Source organism: Pelophylax lessonae (genome assembly GCF_965119305.1).
Source record: "Pelophylax lessonae genome assembly, chromosome: 3".
NCBI lineage: Eukaryota > Metazoa > Chordata > Amphibia > Anura > Ranidae > Pelophylax > Pelophylax lessonae.
This window is the reverse complement of record NC_138770.1, coordinates 263,991,849-264,008,903: the sequence shown is the minus strand read 5'-3', so window position 1 is coordinate 264,008,903 and position 17,055 is coordinate 263,991,849. Positions and strand designations below refer to the sequence as shown.

At 41.2% G+C, this 17,055-nt stretch overlaps 1 protein-coding gene across 1 annotated transcript in view; it reads left to right on the top strand.

Moving 5' to 3' along the window:
• Positions 1-17,055, top strand: part of LRRC31 (leucine rich repeat containing 31) — a 64,323-nt gene that overhangs the window by 37,643 nt on the left and 9,625 nt on the right. Inside the window, exons 6-9 of the mRNA XM_082249196.1 lie at positions 1,850-2,017; positions 7,642-7,809; positions 15,051-15,218; positions 16,853-17,020. Coding sequence (XP_082105322.1) covers positions 1,850-2,017; positions 7,642-7,809; positions 15,051-15,218; positions 16,853-17,020 — 672 coding nt within the window. The remainder of the gene's footprint in view (positions 1-1,849; positions 2,018-7,641; positions 7,810-15,050; positions 15,219-16,852; positions 17,021-17,055) is intronic.

Genomic DNA, 17,055 nt, shown 5'->3' with positions numbered 1-17,055 from the left:
GGCCCTGGAGAAATCCTGGAGACAAACATGGGAGGAGGAGACAAGGGAGCTTGAGAATAGGAGGTCTTGAGAGGAGCAGAGAGGACGGTTTGGGTGATATTTGGAGACAAGATTGGTGATGTAGCTCGGGGCAGAGTTGTGAATGGCTTTGTATGTTGTGGTTAGTATTTTGAATTTAATTCGCTGGGCAATCCGGAGCCAGTGTAGGGATTGGCAGAGAGGGGAGGCAGGTTGATACTGAGCGGTTGGTAAGGTGAACAAGCCTGGCAGCAGCATTCATGACAGACTAAAGAGGAGATAGCCTATGGAGTGGTAGGCCTACGAGAAGGGAGTTGCAATAGTCGAGGCAAGAAATAACAAGGGAGTGAATGAGTAGCTTGGTTGTTTCAGTTGTTAAAAAGGGGCGAATTTTCGAGATGTTACGGCGGTGAAGTCTACAAGTCGGTCCGTTCTCATCCGATCCGCTGGACGGATGGAAAATGGGGTTTTTATCCGTCCAGATTTGACGGATCAGATGTCAGCGGACATGTCTCCGCTGACATCCGATGCCCCATAGGGATGCATGGGGGGACCATTCAGATCCGCCAAAAAAACGGACAGGCGGATCTGAATGGTCCGCATGTGTGAAAGAGCCCTAAGGGTGAATAAACTGATTTCTGCGAGGGAGACAAGCACTGCATCTGATAAATAAAACATACTGAAGTTACGGACTATTTAACAGCACAAATCAAAAAGAAACACCTTATATCTGTCTGGGCACCTTAAATTTAATTGCACTATTTTCCACATTGGCACTTTTTTTATGAGTAAATGTAATAGCACTTTTTTTTAATAATACAAATATTATGTATGAATATTGCATATATGTTTTGAATACTGTATATGAATTTGCACTAAGGAAATGCACTTTGGTCTTTATATGTATGGACTCTTTCACACAGACAGACCGTTCAGATCCGCCTGTCAGTTTTTTTGGCGGATCTAAACGGTCACCCCATACATCTCTATGTCCGCTGACATCCGATCCATTAAATCTGGACGGATGGAAACCCTATTTTCCATCCGTCCAGGGGATGGGATCAGATGAGAACAGGTCCGTTCCCATCCGATTCCCCCATAGAGACGCATGGGGACCTAACAGCTGTGTTTTATTATTTTCATATGATATTGTAATTTAAAGGTCATTTTAATTCTCCTAGTTATTAATGTCGCTATTGCCATAACATTTAGTGTTATATGGGAGCTATGATTTACAAGTTACATTAGTAAAAAAAACAAAAAAACATTAATGAAAGGGGTTGGGGTGACACCGTGGGTTACCACACCGGGTGACACCAACCCTAGTGACGCCACTGAACCCCAGGGGTCCAACATGGAAGAGTGGCATTAAGGATGGTCAAGCAGAGGAAAATCACCTGTTCACCAATCATCCCCCTATCTGGTGCATTTGCTACTGGGCTGGAACACTAGCACTGGACTGTAAATGGCTGGGAAAATATTGTCTGGTCCAATAAATGAAGTTCAAAAAGAGTTAAGGCCATAGTAGACTCCATTTGTGGTATGACTTTGGTATGACGTGAAATACATTTATACAATGAAGCTTCCACCCATTAGCTCTTCACACATAGAGGATACGGGGCCCCTGGGAGTGGCAGCTGTTGTCAGAAGAACAGAAGGTGATTCAAGTGTTAAAAATAATTTCTATTTTTCTGACTTGTGTTCCCAAAAAACTCAAACCAAATCTCTGAAAAAAAGGTGTCTGTTGGTATAAAGCCAGAAAAAAAAAAAAAATTTCATGGTTGGTCACCAAAGAAAATCTGTGATGCATTGTACTTTTTCTATTTTTCAGCACCTGTTATTGGAAAGATGTCAAGGCTGGAGATTTTAGACCTTTCGGAGAACAAAGAAGTTGGAAGTAAAATCAAAAATCTTACTGAAGAACTCAAACACTGCTCTTGCTTGAGTGTGTTAAAACTGCGTTCTACTGGTTTGCACCGGGACAGTGTACAGTATCTGAGTGAGTGCTTCTTTCTTAGACTGCATTACTGTGTCTCTTGGGGGCTGTTCAAAGCCCAACTCCACCTTTTTGTTATTAAAGTGTATGTAAAGCCGGATTAATGAGCTTCTGTTGTTTTCTACTTGTTTGGTCTGTTATATATACCATTGAAATACCCATTGATCCTGCCATAAAGATTGTGAGTGGGTAATTTTTGTATGCTCTTTTTCTCTGCAGACTGTTATCAGTCAGCATTGTTCCCAGCTCTTTCTGTGAAATATGTTATGGAGAGGAACACAGTTGCAAACATTTCAAAAACACTTTCCAGGAATACTTTTTTTTTTTTTTTTTTCTGTGCATCCAGCAAGCCATTGTAGCCTGAGAATGTACTTTAATTAGGGGTGGGGCATTCTTTTAAAGGGCGTGGTTCTACAAGAGGTATATTGTTAGCTGAATACCATACTTTATTAATCAAACAGATGTAACAGGGCTGTAATGGTGCCCATACACTAGACAAAAAATCGTTTGTTTGAAAATCTGCCATTTGGACAGTTTGTTTTTCCTCCAGGTAATGGCCACAAATAAAAAATCGGTTGTGAGGTTTCTGGGTCAAAATATTGAAGGAACAGGTTGGAAAACTCTGTTGAACGAACAATAAATTGAAAGGTTAATGTGTTTCTCGCCCGTTAAACATTTAACTGTTGATACTGTGCTACAAACGAGAAACAGATTTATGTCCATGGAAAGATTTATGATTTGAAATTCGGTCATTACACGATGGCAATATAGTTTGCGGTCATGACCGTGTATTTTTCGAAAACCAGTTCACACAATTTTTCAACTGGTGTATGGCTAGCATAATTATAGGCCTGAAGAAAATACAAACCACCAGTGCCAGTGGTGACTGTAAACGTGTAAACTCTGATCCCAGGAATACAGGCATTAACTATGTGAAGAATCATAATGCAAAGTTAGGAATGGGTAAAAAAAAAACAGTACATGCATGAAAATTAAGTATTGAGATCTGTGCATATAAGATATCTGCTGTATCTGCTGTATTAGTGAATGATGAGGTCTAGACCAGGGAACTCCAAACTTTTTAAACAAAGTGCCAATTTATTATCCTTCAGACATTATAGGGGCCAGGGCTGTGGCCAGTAGGAGTAGAAAATGTCATGCGTCGATAACAATGCCCCATCGTTGGTGTCAGTGAGAGGAATAGTGCCCCATCATTTGTGTTAGTGGCAGGAATAGTGCCCCATCATTGGTGTCAGTGGCAGGAATTATGCCCCGCTGTTAATGTCAGTGGGAAGAATAATGCCTTAAGGGCAAGCAAAGGGTTGCATCCGGCCCCCGGGCCACAGATCTAGGAAATAGCAACAAGTAGAGGCAAAGGATGGATGGTGCAAGATGTGGGGCAGCCCTGGACACTCTGATGAAAAATTATGCAATGTGTTATATGCACCATGGTGAATGGTGGCTACGGCTACACAACACTCTGTGGGAGGAGCTTAACAAGATGGCATCTGGTCCTGTGCCGCCTTTTGAAATAATATCCAAATTGCTCTTCTTCTTTGATACAAAGGGTCACTGGGGCTTCTGTACAACAATCTTTACAAATCACATTACTTGGTGATCCTATTGCAACCATTCCTTATAATCCCCACAACCAATTCCTCACATCAGCAATGATTAGTGTTTTTTAGAGATGCACCGATAACCGTTTTTTGAGACGGAGTACCGATTACTTTTTCTCAAGTACTTTCCAATACTAATTACCTATACCTATTTTTGGCGTCCTGTGACAGCTTCTTCATATTCAAATATTTGATTTAATCGAGTATCACAAAAGACCTCACATGTTACATAACAGCCATCATAAATGGGGAATGCTTCCACACAGGGAGTGGTACAATATCAAGTACAATTAACATGTCAAAACAAACGACAGCTGTACACAATAGGCTAATCAACCTATGAACAAGGATATTCTGTCAAATGATGGCTTTTAGCAACCTAATAGCTAAAGTAGAGGTAGAAAAAGATAAAGAGCTGACGTTTGGATGGACTTCCCCAGCCATGGCCCAGGGGAAAACTAGGACCAAGCAAAGTCGGTGAATAAACAAGTGAAAAAGGTAGAGAAGTAGTAGGGGAATGGGGGGGGGGGGGTGATGGGTAAAGGGGGAAGGATAGTTCTGGGGATTGAACTGGCCTAAGGCTCCATAAGGGATCTAAAATTAGAGGGGTGTAGCACCCTACAGGTAGGTGCTAGGTAAATGTATAGTGTGCTTTGTGTGCCTAACAGCAGGGCCATGATTTATTTTAGTAGGGTGTCATGGTTTCCAGGTGTGTCTGCTGAAGGGGGAGTCTCCCCACTGGCTCTGTGAGAGGCTTCTCATAGGGTAGTGGAGGAAACTCAATCAGGGATACATTCAGGCTTGTAACTATCCCAGAAAGCAGATTCTGCCGCAAAGGGGTGGATATAAGTTTGAGGGAGAGCATGACTCATTGTCTTTGGCGGGAAGCAGAGTTCCAGGAGGGAGAGGCCGACTGTCTCTCCGCCTGTCAGAGGAGGTGGATGTCTCGGGTGCTGCCGGAGAATCCAGAGAGTGCTGAGTTGAGCTGAGGGGGATCTGGTGTGCAGAGAACCAGCAGAGAGCGAGAGGGGTCCAGTCCCAGGAAAGCCTACACAGGTCGTAAGTACTGAGGATTGCCCCTGGGGGTCTGCCTAGAGTCAGTGGGGACCGCTCCGGAGAAGGTTCCAAGTGTCATCTAGCGGTAAAGGGGGTACCTAGTCAGAGGACCCTGAAGTGACAGGGGGTACCTAGTCAGGGGACCCTGAAGAGTTAAAGGGGGCACCTGCAGTTTGGGCCCTGAAGAGACAATGTGCAGTGTATTAGTTGAGAGTTGCAGCCATACAGGATTTCACAACAGTCTAATTCAAGCCAGTTCAAGGCTGGGGAGGAAGTTAGTGACTTTGTGGTACAGCAGTGTCCGTAGCTCATTGCGCTACAGTCCTGGATCTTCTAGACTCAAGGTTGAGGATCTAGCACTTAATTCAAGTTACAGTGTGTCCTAAGCATCAGTGAGCGTTGGCTGGCGTCGAGACAGCGTTAAGACATTTTCCTGAGAGAGTCCCAAGTTGTACTTAGTTGAGCCTAAAGGAGTATACCACTCATTCCCTTCTCCCATCCCCTAAAACTACAGTAAAACAACCAAATAAAGATGCCGGAGTTGTCAATGTGTTAGTTCTTACACCCAGGGCCGCAGCTCACATGGGCTGGAGAGGTAACCGGTATCAGTGGCAGACCCATCTCAGGCCACAGGCCTGGAAACCTTGCTACACGGGTAAAAATCAATCAACCCAAGGTTGACAGATTTTGGAGTATTGTCTTACCTTGTCCTGGAGCATTGCCTCTATCTTGGCGTGTATCATTACCTGGGTGACTCTATTTTTCATAGGCGTCCCACTAAGTTTTGGTCTTCCACACTTTGGCTTTTGACTGCTTCGCAGCAGGCGTGATGGAGAAGAGGAAGCGGCATTGGTTCCTGGTCATCTCCAAGGAATTAAAGTTCATCAGGGCTATTCGTGGATTGTGACAGTTTTTGTTAGGGTTCGCTCTCACCATGCATGCATGAAAACTGATCAGAAAACTGCAGATTTCACTTGCAGAGACATCAGTGTTCATATGTGTTTCAGTGAGTTTTTACAGCCTGTTCACATATGTGGGCCGGCCGCAGTGCGATTTGAAAAAGAGTCGTGTGCGATTTCAGTCCAGCTCAGGTGCAGTTTCTAATCTCATACACTGCAATTCGCATTGGAATCACACCTGAACCAGTGAACGAAATCCAACAAGACCGGGCTTTGAAATCACACTGCAAACCAGCCCTCACATGTCTGAAGGTATCGGTTTTAGTGTTGGGCATTTGCACCGTGAAAATGCTTAGTATTGGCACCAATGCCAGTATCAGTATTGGTGCAACACTAGTGTTTTTTATGGTTTGGCAGCCAAAATCACTATCGACAGATCTTGGAAGAAGCCCACAGTGTCCCTGTTCCAGGCTAAGAAAAAAAATGTAATGGATTATGGTACATGAACAGATTTCCAGTAATGATACCAAGAAGCGGTTTGAGAAGGTTCGCTGGGCCCAATATGTGAATGTTTCACTCTCCCATTTTGAGACAAGCCTGGTTGTATGTCGAGTGGGGCTTTCCGGTCCTTTAGGTGTCTCTCTCTCCCCCTTTTTTTATTTTTCATTTATCTATCTTTTTTCTACTTTAATAAACCAAAAGGTAATAAACTCTGTGATGGATTATTTTGTTGTAAATAACAATGGTTACTGAGAATATTTGGATCTAACCTGTGTTACGGCCTCATGCCTGTTGTGCATGGTGGTTTTCCTTTATTATGGTTTTTAGATGGCTACAAATTCCTCAGGATCTACAATACTCTTGTATTCACCCATTAAACTGCAACAGTACATTTGTCACAGGGTGCTGCAAATGTTCATGTTTTTACTTGAAAATATCAATAAAAAGTTGAATGTAAATAACACAGAAATGTTAACAGACCCACATCAATTGTGATGTTCTACATCTGCTGACTCGCCAAAAGAAAGAAATTGCTGCCCACCTACACTCATCTGGTCCCGTCGCTTCACTCCCGCTGAATGACAGGTCACAGGGGTGGTGACCATCTATGGTCAGTGACATCACTGGGTACCTAAAAATCCCCAGTTTAGGTAGTTTACCCCATAAGTGCAATTCACAAAGCTAACACACCAGGATAAGGATGTTTATTTTTGAAAAAGTGACATTTATTCAGATGAGTCCAATGAGATTGGAAGTTAGTCACATGGCTAGGCTAGGCTTGGGTAAAACTTTGTGGATTGAGCTTCATTTCCTTACAATCTAATTTGGGAACCAAACGTCAGATTATTTTTAGAGGATTCCTAAAATTTTCAACATCTTTCTCCCATACTGGAGAAAAGGTCTATGAAATTTTTGAATAAAGGTACTGTAATTTCAGAGCAAATTGTCAAAATGAAGCAAACCTGCTGAACTGAAAAAGTTTCATTACAAGTATTTACTTTCAACATTGTCAGTAGTGCCATACTATGCATGTGAACAAGTCTATGTACACCTCTTTATTAGTGTGCTGCAATATATTTTACAACTTACTTTTTTCTAGCTATTTGTAAAGGCAGCAAGCTCCTGTCCCATTTTTTTGGCATTTATTTTTTTTCAACAGTTTTTAGGTTTTTTTTTTTTTTTTTCATAAAAAGTACTGTGAATAGCCTTTTGGTTTTTTTATGTATACAGCATTTTTCGGGTTATATTTTCAGAAATTGGGATGTATGAGGTTTTGTTATATTACATATGTATGTATATTATGTATTTTCAATAAACTTAATAGCTTTGCCAAGTTAGATGTAATAGATAGTGCTTTGAGGTTTGTTTGCATAGTATCTAGAATTGGCTATCAGAGGATGTGTTTTAGAGGGGAACAGTCTTGTCACCCAGATCCAATATTCTGCCAGCTCAGTGGAAGTTAGTAGAATGGTAGACTATATGACTGACATATTTGGGAAAATGTGACATACAGTATTCATAATTATAAAGTTACTTGCTCCTAATTTTGCAGGTTCTGCATTCCAGTATTGGCCATTTTTAAGGAAGTTGGACCTTTCCTGCAATAAGGCAGCTGGAGGAGGATTCAGAGAATCAGCAGCTCGTCTAACCTCCTTCAAACAGTTGGAACTACTTGATATTCACCAGTGCTGTCTATCTGAAGACGACGTTGCTGCACTAAGTAATTTTTTTTTGTTAACAAAAGGGCTAGTCCACCCCAAATTAAAGTATCGCATTTGAATAAGTACTGACAGTTTCAGTCACACACAGGTTTATTTAGGAACTGCAATAACAAGATCTGTTTTTAAATTTGTGGTCATGCCTCCATGATTGGCCATTTCGATGGGGGCCAAAGGCTATGAACACGGGTTTTAGCATGTGTAGGAGTAGTGTGTGCAGTAAGCTGCTGAAAAGTATTAGCAAGGCATTCAGTAAGCCTTCAGTCGCCTTTCCTGAAGCATTAAAGTGAATCTGTGACCAGTCAATAAACATTCATGTATTTACATATTCTTGCAGGCAGTACATGTGTTTTAAAACAAACACTTAACCCCTCCCTCTCAAAAAAGGTAACCCCTTCACTGCCAGTGCCATTTTACAGTAACAGTGCATATGTATAGCACTGATTACTGCAGTAATGTCACTGGTAACCCCAAAAATGTCAGTCAAGGGTCCGATCTGTCCGCCGCAATGTCGCAGTCCCGCAAAAAAAAACGCAGATCGCCGCCATTACGCGTTAAATAAAAACCAACAAAAATTACAATTTTTCCCTTAGTTGGTAAATGCAATAACTTTTGTGCAAACCAATCAAAATACGCTTTTTGCAATGGGGTTTTTTTTTTTTTTTTTTTACCAAACATATGTAGCAGAAAACAAATTGGCCTAAAATGTTGATTTTTACATTTTTTTTTTTTTTTTGGGAATTTCATATAAAAAAAAAATGTGAAAAATATTATTTTTGCAAAATTGACGCTCTTTTTTTTTTTTATCGCATGATCAAAAAATCCTCCTGCGCGAAGCGACGTAGGGCTACATTGGTCGTGCGCAGTGTCAGACATGTAAGAGTCTCCCTCCGTACCCGCAATGGTCTGATTCAGTACAGAACCGATCAGTCGTCATGTACAGGCCAATGATTTTTGGCCTGGACCTGGTGATCGGTTCTGACCAATGTCAGGCTGTCCTGTGCCTGTGTTTTGTAAACACAGGCACAGGAAATGCTGCTCTCTTCCCCTCGTGGAGCCCTTTTCGGTTCCAGCTTGACAGGAGAGGGCATCTAAACATGAGTACACCAATCAGTACACTGACACAACTACACATAGGCACATTTAACCCCCTGATCTCCCCCCAGTTAACCCCTTCACTCCCTGTCACAGTGCACACTATATACAGCATATACCTTTTTTTACTGATTAATGTATTAGTGTGCCTTGTGACTTCATTTAGCGTTAGAAACTGTTAGTTTCTGTCCCCAATAGGTTTAAGGTGCCCGCCACAGTGTCACTTTTATAGTGTACAGATCTTTTTTTTTGAAAACTACATTAGTGTCACAGGTGACATCAGTTAGCGTTAACGCTAGTTAGCATCAATGTAGTACAGCTTCGGATCCCCGCTGCATATTTAGTGATCTAATTTAAACCTTTGATTACCAGTGACACACACAAACTAAACACTTACATTTCTAGTATACTGTATGAACGGGTCAATATCTTTGATCAGATCAAAACTGTACTAGCGTCCCCAATAGTTTAGGGTTCCTAAAATGCAGCGTTCGGATCGGCCACGACATCTGCCAGCACCTGCATTTAGCCTCTCTGTAAACAACAAACAAACACAGGGGCGCACAGGCCTAGTGCATTATCCTTTGGTTGGTTTATTTAAAAGTAAAAAGATTAAAAATACAAACGAGTTCTTGGTTAAAAGCATATCACATAAGGAACGCAGTCCTCAGTGGTAGGATCCGAGGGTAAGTTGTCCCTTGAGTTTGTAATGGCTAATGCGTTTCGAGGCTTAGCCTCTTCCTCAGAGCCAGGCCTATGCTTTTAACCAAGAACTCGTTTGTGAGTATTTTTAAACTTTTTTTACTTTTAAATAATCCAACCAAAGGATAATGCACTAGGCCTGTGCGCCCCTGTGTTTGTTTGTTGTTTACAGTATTTCCAGACTTTCCTGGTCGTGTAAAGGGCAGCAAGGCCGCAGCATTTCTTCCTGGGTTGTCGCATCCACAGCTCCAGAAACAGTGGAAAGACCTTAATGAGGTGGACTAGCAACTACACCTCTCTGAGCGCAGGGAACTGGTGCTTTGCACCTTAAACTTTTTTGCAATTTAGCCTCTCTGCCCTGACCACCCCACCCAAGCAAGTGCAGTAATCAATAGATTACTGTGCCTTCCAAAACACAACACAAAACCGCAGCGTTAGTAGAGTCAGGCCTGATCTCTGCTAGCACTAGCAGTTTTTTTTTTTTTGTAGCGATTCAAACAGTCCTCGATAACCAGGTGCTTTTTTACCTGTGAGTCACATTAGGTATCTGTACATTTATTGGCCAAAATGTCAAGTCTGGTGAAGAGGCCTACAGGATACTGAGCATGACCGAATAGAGCGATGGGGAAGCCTCACAGTCAGAATCGGGCTCCGTATATGAACCTGTAGAGAGCAGCGGCACCCTGACAGATAGCTCTGATGACAAAGTGGTCCCTGCTAAGTCCCTGCTAAGGTCAGGCATTGACTTTATACCTGACCCTGTTCTTCTGTAGCTGAGGTGCAACAATGCAGGGTTCTTGTATACAGCAGAGTGTCAGTACTAGTGCCTCTCAACCTTATGGAGAACTGGCAAGCACCAAAAAATTACAAAAGAAATAACATAAAGCCAAAAATTTTTGTTTTTATTGAGTTAATTTTCTGTTCTTATTCTACTCTTCTACTTTCTACTTTTACTGTACTTTATAAGGTAGTGTTATATTGTAATGTTTTATTGTTATTTATTTTCATTGTTAACCATTTTTTACTTTTCAGATACCAACATTCTATGCTATTATGATCTAATGTTTTATTTTTACTGTTTTATTGTTAACCATTGTTTGCCTTGCATGTACGCCCATCAGCAGCCACACTGATTTATATATTCTGACAATAGCAATAGCGTTTTGCTCTCAGCGTATACATGGAAATCTATGATGGCAGAGCTGTAGGAGGTGATTGCACCACCGCAGTTAAAAAAAAAAAAAGAGCATACATGGCTTTCATCATGTATGCCCATCATTAGAAGTGGGTGGATGTTGGGAGGTCTAATGATGGGCATACCACACATTTTCTGGTAGAGATTTCTTCATCCATCATCGATCAATGTGAATGGAGGAAACTGTTAGGTTCTCTTTTTTTCCGTTCAGCCCACAGGCTGCATGAAAAAAAGGAACTCTACAATATATGCCCAACAAGGATCAGCAATGCACTGGTACGTCGCTTGACTTTGTGGTCATACCAGGATGATGCCTGCAGATTTAGGCATCATCTTGATATCGTTTTTTTACAGCCAGCAGTCGGCTTACATGTAAAAGCAATAGTTAGCCACTAGACTGCTTTTACAAGCATTTGCTAAGATGCATGGTGAGTATTTTGCAGCTCTCATTTACTTTGTAAAATGAAGAAAAAGAAGGAAAATGCACTTTTTTTTTTTTTTTTTTTAATTTTTAAAACTTTTTGACAAAAAAAGATCTGCAAAATACTCAACAAGCCTTTCAGAAAATAGCTTAGGGTGTCTACTTTCCGAAAAGGGGTCATTTGGGGGGATTTGTGCTGTCTTGGCATTCATGGCTTCCAAAATTGTGATGGGCTGAAGGTGGTGATTGGTTTTCAGGGTCCTGTACGCGGCTAGACTGCCAAAAGTCTCACACGTGCTATCTTGGTATCCAAGAGAAGCAGCAGAATGTATTTTGGGGTGTCAATTCAAATATATTGATGAAATGTGTGAGCAATAAATCATTTAGTGACAACTTTGTGTAAAAAAAAAAAAAAATTAATTTTCCAGAAACTTGTGGCAAAATATAAAATATTCCATGGACTCACCATGCCTCTCAGCAAAGTGTTTGGAGTGTCTACTTTGCAAAGTGGGGTGATTTGGGGGGGGGGGTTGTGCCATGTTGATATTTTAGGTTCTCCAACTGTGACAGGTGTGAGGAGTGAAATTAACCATTTACACCCTTAGCCTGAAGGCAGTGATTGGTTTTCGGGGTCCTGTACATAGCTAGGCTCCCAAAAAGTCTCACACATGTGATATCCCTGTACTCGGGAGAAGCAGCAGAATGTGGTGTAATTGCACATCTACCCATGGCATGCGTAAGCAATATATAATTTCAATGACAACTTTGTGTTTTTTAAAAAAAAAAAAACTTTTTTAGTTTTTCAAACGCCTGTGACAAAAAAATTAAATATTCAATGGGCTCAACATGCCTCTCATGAAATTCCTTGGGATGTCTACTTTACAAAAAGGGGTAATTTGGGGGGGTTTCTACTGCCCTGCCATTTTAGCATTTCAAGAAATGAGATCGGCAGTTATAAAGTAAAAGCTGCGTAAATTCCAGTATATACACCATAGTTTATAGACGCTATAACTTTTGCGCAAACCAATAAAAATATGCTTGAGATTTTTTTTGTCAACTACATGTAGCTAAATACATTTTGGCTTAAATGTATGGCAAAAATTTAGTTTATTTGATATTTTTTTAAGAAAAAGTAGAAAATTTCATTTTTTTTCTCAATTTTCGCTTTTTTTTTATTTATATCGCAAAAGATAAAAAGCGCAGAGGTGATCAAATACCACCAAAAGAAACCTCCTATTTGTGGGGGAAAAAAATAAATACATTTTGTTTTGGGTACAGCATTGCATGACCGTGCAATTGTCAGTTAAATTCACACAGTGCCAAATTGCAAAATATGTCCTGGTCATTAAGGGGGCAAATCCTTCTGGTCCAGAAGTGGTAATCAGGGAAGCGGCCAAGAGGCCCATGGTACAGAGATCCCCAGCTCAGGTGGGAGAATCTGTCCACAGGACACTTATTAGTCTTGTAGTCCATCTTGCCATTGTTGGAAAAAAAAAGCCACAAGAAGTCCTGTTTGCAGTTTTCAAAAAGCCATGTGGGGGACACAGCAAACATGTGGAAGAAGGTGCTCTGGTCAGATGAGAGTCAAAATTAAACTTTTTGGCCTAAAAGCAAAACCATTTATCATTTTCCTTCTACTTCACAATTACAGTCAGGTCCATAAATATTGGGACATCGACACCATTCTAATTTTTTTGGCTCTATAATGGATTTTAAATTGAAAACAAAATGTGCTTTAACTGCAGACTTTCAGCTTTAATTTGAGGGTATTTCCATCCAAATCAGGTGAAAGGTTTAGGAATTACAACAGTTTGTATATGTGCCTCCCACTTTTTAAGGGACCAAAAGTAATGGGACAATTGGCTGCTCAGTTGTTCCATGGCCAGGTGTGTGTAATTCCCTCATTATCCCAATTACAGATAAAAGGTCCAGAGTTCATTTCAAGTGTGCTATTTGCATTTGGAATCTGTTGCGGTCAACTCTCAATATTAGATCCAAAGAGCTGTCACGATCAGTGAAGCAAGCCATCATTAGGCTGAAAAAACAAAATAAACCCATCAGAGAGATAGCAAAAACATTAGGTGTGGCCAAATCAACTGTTTGGAACATCCTTAAAAAGAAAGAATGCACCGGTGAGCTCAGCAACACCAAAAGACCCGGAAGACTACGGAAAACAACTGTGGTGGATGACCGAAGAATTATTTTCCTGGTGTCAAAGTCCACAATCAAGAGAAGACTTCACCAGAGTGAATACAGAGGGTTTACCAAAAGATGTAAACCATTGGTGAGCCTAAAAAACAGGAAGGCCAGATTAGAGTTTGCCAAACATCTAAAAAAGCCTTCACAGTTCTGGAACAACATCCTATGGACAGATGAGACCAAGATCAACTTGTACCAGAGTGATGGGAAGAGAAAAGTATGGAGAAGGAAAGGAACTGCTCATGATCCAAAGCATACCACCTCATCAGTGAAGCATGGTGGTGGTAGTGTCATGGCGTGGGCATGTATGTCTGCCAATGGAACTGGTTCTCTTGTATTTATTGATGATGTGACTGCTGACAAAAGCAGCAGGATGAATTCTGAAGTGTTTCGGGCAATATTATCTGCTCATATTCAGCCAAATGCTTCAGAACTAATTGGACGGCACTTCACAGTTCAGATGGACAATGACCCGAAGCATACTGCAAAAGCAACCAAAGAGTTTAAGGGAAAGAAGTGGAATGTTAGGCAATGACCCAAGTCAATCACCTGACCTGAATCCGATTGAGCATGTATTTCACTTGCTGAAGACAAAACTGAAGGGAAAATGCCCCAAGAACAAGCAGGAACTGAAGACAGTTGCAGGAGAGGCCTGGCAGAGCATCACCAGGGATGAAACCCAGCATCTGGTGATATCTATGCATTCCAGACTTCAGGCTGTCATTGACTGCAAAGGATTTGCAACCAAGTATTAAAAAGTGAAAGTTTGATTTATGATTGTTAATCTGTCCCATTACTTTTGGTCCCTTAAAAAGTGGGAGGCACATATACAAACTGTTGTAATTCCTACAGCGTTCACCTGATTTGGATGTAAATATCATCAAATTAAAGCTGAAAGTCTGCAGTTAAAGCACATTTTGTTTTCATTTCAAATCCATTGTGGTGGTGTATAGAGCCAAAAAGATTAGAATTGTGTCGATGTCCCAATAGACCTGACTGTATGTGCCACTTTGTGGTGTTCTATCACATAAAATCCCAATAAAATACAATTGCTCCAGGGGGCCCGGTAGCAAACCAGTGGGTGAACTTCCAGGATCGCAAAGGTCACACTTGCGACCGGACCCTGGCATTGCACCACTGTGGGGAGGCCCCAAGATTGCAGGAAGGGGGCCCACAAGATTGCAGGAAGGGGGCCCACTGCAGAACCTGTGAAAGAATCCTGCTGTGGGACCGTAATAAAAGGCCATGCAACGAGTGTAAAGAGCCCCAGGATTAGTGGGAAGAGACCTGGGCTTGAAGGTAAGGGCCCCGGCCAGGGGTCTGGGGGGCCCTTCATGGTTTCTTGCATCAGGGCCCTGAAGGTTCTAGTTACGCCTCTGGATCTAGCTGTATTTTTTAACTGCAACAGACAAAAATCGAGTCCCCTGCCCTATCAGGTGGCTGTGCATTGTGGCAGGGCTGTGCGAATCTCAGAATTAGATGGACAGAAATAGACTTTGGCAGGTAGAACAGTTCCTAGGTACTGGATGTTTTTCTGTATTTAACTATTTTCCTTTTAAACACAGATCTAGGCTGTCAATTTTAAAGCTGAAAATGTTTTTTTTTTTTTTTTGTGTGTGTGTGTGTTTCAGCCCAGGTCATACCTCTGCTGTCCAATCTTCAAGTGCTGGACATATCTTCAAATAAAACCGTAGGACTTTCTCCAGAGCACCTCTTTAGCCGATTGCGGTTTCTGCCAAAGCTCAGATCTGTTAATGTCAGCAACTGCATGTTAAAGAGAGAATCCTTTGCAGGACTGGGTATGGTTTTGTATCTCAGTACATCATTTTTATGTCTTACACGGTAGAGTAAAAACATGTTTGACAGAAAGGTAATTGTACTGGTACTATGTTAATATTGCTTTCTTTTTTATTTTTTTAAAGGAGAATGTAAGGTAAAATCCAGTCAAAAAACATGATGTTTAAAAAGACTCAGGGAAGATAGCTTTGATGCACAGTGCTGCTAACTTTAGTCCTGGGACTGATTCTGTGCATCATGCCACCAGTGCTGTAAATTATTATTTTTACTGTACTTGCCTGGCATTGTGACTATGTAGTCCAATGTGTGAATAGGTAGCAATTTGTAATTAATGATCTGAAAACAAACATATGGGCGACATGGATCACAATATGTGTACCCTTCCTAGATATGCATGCTGGTAGACCTTCAGAAACAAGTGTGTGCACTCCTGATCTGTCTCTGGTACAGGAAGTATTGATTAATCTCATAAGGGTAGAGAGATGGACCTTCAAGTGGAATAAAAGCCTAATACTAACTACTATTCTTACAAATGTTCCCTCCGCCCTTCTCCCACATTACCTGCTTACACTGTATAAAAAAGAGCTATATACTTACCTTTTTTTCCATCCAGTCTTATCCAGTGATATCCCCACAGCCTAGCCACTGTCGGCGCTTGCTTCTTTCCCCTCCCCTCATGTGACTGAACCAGAGCAGACTAAAAAAAGTAAGCATACAGATCTTTTATACAGAGTATGCAGGATAGGTAGGAACAGCGGGAAAGGAACATTTTTAGAAAGAGTTAAGTTTTAGGCTTTGAATCCACTTTAATTAAAGCCTTACAGAGGTTCTAAACCATGCTCATTCTATCCATATGTAGAAAAAACATTGTCTGGAGTTTCATATTATCATGTTAAAATGCCTCCATAAGCTAAAATGGAGGACGTGCAGTGGCAATCACTAAAGGGGCACATGGCAGGGATATCCTGCTGTGCTCCAGCATACTGCATTGTCAAGAGTAAGGCTGGCCATACACACAAAAAAAAATCGTTAGATGGTAGGAATGATTAAATCTCACGCTGCAGCTATCAGACTACCTGAACAGCTACTGCATGTGATTGGATGCAGCTGCTATTTGGCCAACATTTTCCACCTGGCTCCTTCAATCTTTCAACCATAGGAAGTCGAAAGAGAGGGTTCCAAAAAGGCCACCCACGAAACAAATTTTGTCTTGTTCATCACAAACTGGGCAAAATTCACTTAGTGCATTGACAGCTTTAGTTGTCTGTTAAAGGATCGGATTGCAGGGTACAGAGTGCCTGGTAAGAGACTGCAGCCCCACACAGAGCTGCTATGTAGTGGCTGTAAGACTTTATGGAAAAATTCTGTACAAAATAAAAAAAGGTAAATCAGGTGCACACTGTTTTTGGAAGACCAGCAAACTTTCTAGACCACATTTGCTGAGTTGTTGCTCAGAGCTACTCCCTATAATTGTGCTCCAGTCTTAAGTAACATTTTACATTTTTGGAATGCATCATTTTTATTATGTCCTTGTTAAACGATTTTATGGATTGATTTAGCTTTAGTGAGGTGATAACATTTGTTTTTGGTGGACTTTTTGTAACTTTCTCCTCTCTTGTATATTAATGGACTCCAGCTGAAGCTACACGTTATCTAACAGATCTGCAAATGTTGGACCTATCCTGGAATAAATGTGTTGGAGGAAATCTGAAACTCCTTACAGAAACTCTGAGCAATGCTAATTTTCTTCAAAGCCTTCTACTAAGCAGCTGCAACCTGATTACACAGGACCTGGCAGCTTTAGGTAAATATACCTACTTCTAAAAAAACTATTATGAA